This window comes from Leptosomus discolor, chromosome 16 (assembly GCF_034619465.1).
Source record: "Leptosomus discolor isolate bLepDis1 chromosome 16, bLepDis1.hap2, whole genome shotgun sequence".
NCBI lineage: Eukaryota > Metazoa > Chordata > Aves > Leptosomiformes > Leptosomidae > Leptosomus > Leptosomus discolor.
The window spans coordinates 1,945,712-1,949,383 of NC_141406.1; the positions used below are offsets into that span (position 1 = coordinate 1,945,712).

At 69.0% G+C, this 3,672-nt stretch overlaps 1 protein-coding gene across 1 annotated transcript in view; it reads right to left on the reverse strand.

Annotated features, from left to right (window-relative positions):
• Positions 1-461, reverse strand: part of GAS2L1 (growth arrest specific 2 like 1) — a 4,617-nt gene extending 4,156 nt beyond the window's left edge. The window contains exon 1 of the mRNA XM_086474433.1: positions 425-461. Within this exon, the coding sequence (XP_086330559.1) occupies positions 425-461 (37 nt within the window). The remainder of the gene's footprint in view (positions 1-424) is intronic.
• Positions 462-3,672: the final 3,211 nt, after the last annotated feature.

Consider the following 3,672-nt stretch of genomic DNA (forward strand, 5'->3'; position numbering starts at 1 on the left):
TGTCCCAGTGTGCCCAGGCAGCCCCAGTAGCCCCAGCATGTCCCAGAACCTTGCTAGCCCTGGTAGCTTTGATAACCCCAGCAGTGATGCTAAACCCAGTAAGTCCTGCTAGCCCCAGTAAGTCCCGGAAAGTCTTACTACCCGCCACCCCAGTACACCCTACTAGCCCCAGTAATTTCCCAGTCGGTCCCAGAAAGTCTTGCTAGCCCCAGTAACCCCCAGCCTCAGCACATCCCGCTAACCCCAGTAACCCCCAGCCCCTGTAAGTTCTGCCGGCCCCAGTAAGTCCAGCTAGCCCCAGGATCCCCCAGTCAGCCCCAGCCGCTCCCAGCAGCCCCCCACCTTCCCAGCCCCCGTAGCCCCAGCAGCACAGACCGCGCAGCCCCTGCCCCGCCGCCCCCCAGCAGCCGGTGCCCGCCGGTACCCGATGCCCCCGGAGCTCCCCGGTACGCGGTACCCATAGCCCCCGGTGCCCCCATCCCCATCTGCCCGGTGCCCCCCAGCGCCCAGACCCACCCCGGTACCTGAGCTCCACCACCCCGGTGCTTCTGCCCCCCGCCGCACCGTGCCCAGAGCCCCCCCCCCCCCCACCCCCGGTGCCCACCCCCCGGTGCCGGTACCTGCGGGCGGCGGGCTGCAGCAGGGCCGGGCTCCAGGAGCCGGCGGCGGGCGGCGGCAGCAGCAGCAGGCAGCAGAGGCACAGGCAGAGCCCCAGGGGTGCAGGCAGGGGCAGGCAGCGGCGGCAGGGCCCCCGGTAACGGCCCGCCATGCCGCTCCGCTCCGCTCGGCGTGCGGCGGCGCTGCCCGGGCACCGGCACCGGCACCGAGCGGGGCGCGGGAGGGGGAGGGGAGGAGGGGGAGGGATGAAGGAGGAGGGATGCAGCAGGAGGAGGAGAAGAAGGAGGAGGAGGAGGAGGAGGAGGAGGAGGGACCCCCCGCCCCCCCGCCTTCCGCCCCGCCGGCACGGGGGTCCCGCTGGCGGCACGGACCGGGGGGGGGAGGCACAATTGGGGGAGGGGGGGGGCTGGGGGGGGGGGGGGTGGGGGCCGGTTGTGACACAGCCCGGGAGGGCCGGGGGGGGGGTCAGCGGAGGGAGGGGGCACGGGGCGGGGGGGGGGGGGGGGGGGGGGGGGGGGGGCCAGTCCCGGCTGGGGACCCTGGTGTCCCGGTGTGAGCCCCGCTGCGTGGGCACACGCGTGTGCGTGGGGTGCGCGTGTGCGCGCACCTGCGTGTGCATGGGTGCACACGCGTGTGCGCTTGGGTTCGCGCGCGTGTGCATGTGCACGAGTGCACACGTGTGTGTGTCCCTGGGTGTGCGCGGGCGCACATGTGTGCATGGGTGCGTGTGCATGGGGGTACACGTGTGTGTGCATCGGCGTGTGCGTGGGTACACACACATGTGTGCTTTGGTACATGGGTACACACGTGTGTGCGTGTCCCTGTGTGTGCATGGATACACACACGCGTGTGGTTCTGTGTGTGCGCGGGTACACATGTGTGTGTGCATGGGTACACATGTGTGGGTGTGCAACCCTCCATGTGCACATGCGTGCGTGCGTGGGTACACGTGATTGTGTGCATCCCTCCGTGTGCACGTGTGTGTGTGAATGGGCACACACATGTGCGTGTGCATCCCTCCATGTGCATGTGTGTGTGCATGGGTACACGTGTGTGTGCATCCCTCTGTGTCCACGTGTGTGTGTGTGTGTGCATCTGCATCTGTGTGTGTGCATGCATACGTGTGCGTGTGCATACACGCGTGTGCGTGAATAAACATGTGCATGGGTACACAGATCTGTGTGCATCTGCGTGTGCACGAGTACCCACGCGTGCGCGCATGTGTGTGCACTCTGTGTCCCCCCGCACCCACCCCCCTGTGCCCACGTGCCCATCCGTGTGCTGCAGGTCTGGGCGTGTGTCTGTGCACGCGCAGGTGTGTTTGTGTCTGTGCATGTGTACATGTGTGCACACGGCCCGGGTGTCTGCACACCCGCCCGGCTGTCTGTCCGGCTGTCTCCGGCTGTTCTTCCGCCTGCCTCTTCCATGTGTGCGTGTGTGTGGTCCTGTGTCGGGGCGTGCAAGGAGGCCGCGTGTGTGCACGGGCGGGCGTGGGTGGTCCCTGCCGGGGGTATCAGTGGGGGGGTGTGTGGGTGGGGGGCAGCCTGTGTCTGTCTGTCTGTGCCTGGAGACACGTCCCCCCACCGGCAGCACCCCAGGATGCCCCCACCCCTCTCCCCTACGGGGTGCGGGTGGGGGGCCTCAGCCCCCTGATCAAGGCTGTCAGCACCCACCCCACCCCCCCCCACCCCCGCCCGCCCGGGTGGTCGCCGTGCTCATCTGCGAACCCGCTGTGTCCCTTCCCCCCGAGACAGCGGGGAACCCAGGCGCCCAGGGCCCCCACCCGTGGCGTGGGGGTGGGCGAGGGGACCTGCGCTCTGCCTGCCCCCCCCCCCCCCCCCCCCCCCCCCATCATGGGGAGAGCCCTGGAAGGCCTGGAGTTGGGGACGATGGGGACACAAGCGGGGCAGGGGGGACTCTGTGCTGGAGTGGATGGGGGAGCGCTCCCACGAGGCCCCCCCTCCATGGGTGCCACTGGGGGTGGGGTGTAAGTAGGGCACTGGCACAGCATCCCCCCAATGCACCCCCAAAGCACCCACCCACACCTGGGGGCACCCATCGCCCACGACTGCCCGCAGGGACCCCTGCCAGCCCCCGAAGCTGGCAGCCACCCCCCCCTTGGTGGTTAGAGCACCACGGGGGGTGTCCCCAAACCCCTCCCCAGCCCCCCCCCCCCCCCCCCCGCGGTGCTGCTGGCAGCCTGGCCCCCAGCGTGTCCTTGTCGCAGGGCCCGGGACGTGCTGTTTACCCTCGTGGGGGCTTGGAGGAGCCGAAGGTCACCCACACTCCTCCTCAGACTAAACAAGGCTGCGATTGGGCTCCCGGGGTCCGATGGGGGCCTTTGGGTGGGGAGGGGTGGGTGTCGCAATGCATGTGTGCGTGTCCCCCCCCCCAGGTCTCAGTGGGGACAGGGCTGGGGTGCTGTGCGGGCTCAGCACCGGTGGGACGGAGACTGCTTGGCTTTGGCAGACCCCCTCTGGCAGGCGGGGGGGCTGAGGCTTTGGGGGGCTGCAGGCACTGGGGGTCCCCCATCTTGTCCCCCAATGTGGGGCAGCTCCGCTCCCGCTGCTCCCTGATGGCTGTCACAGGCTGTCCCCAGCCCAGAACTGAGCATGCGGAGCCCAGCCTCGGGCAGCACAGGACCTTGTCCCCATGACCGACCCCCACCTGGCCCTGGGGTCCCCTCACCCATGTCTACCCACCACTTGATGGCTTGAATCCCTCCAGGGCTCCTCAGGTGTGTTTCACCCCAGCTCCAGGTCCCTGTGCCATGTCCCTGTCCCAGTCCCAGGTCCCCATGCCACAGCCCAGCTCCAGGTTCCTGCCCTAGGTCCATGCCCCCATATCATGGCCCAACTCCAAGTTCCCAGGCCATGTCCCTGCCCTGGCTCCATGTCCCCCATGCCATGGCCCAGCTCCAGGTCCCTGTCCCAACTCCAGGTCCCCATGCCATATCCCTGCCCGAGGTCCCTGTCCACATGCCATAGCCCAGGCAGGGACCAGGGCTCAGAGCTGAGCTTAAATGAGGCTCCTGGATGGGGGCAGGGGGGAAAG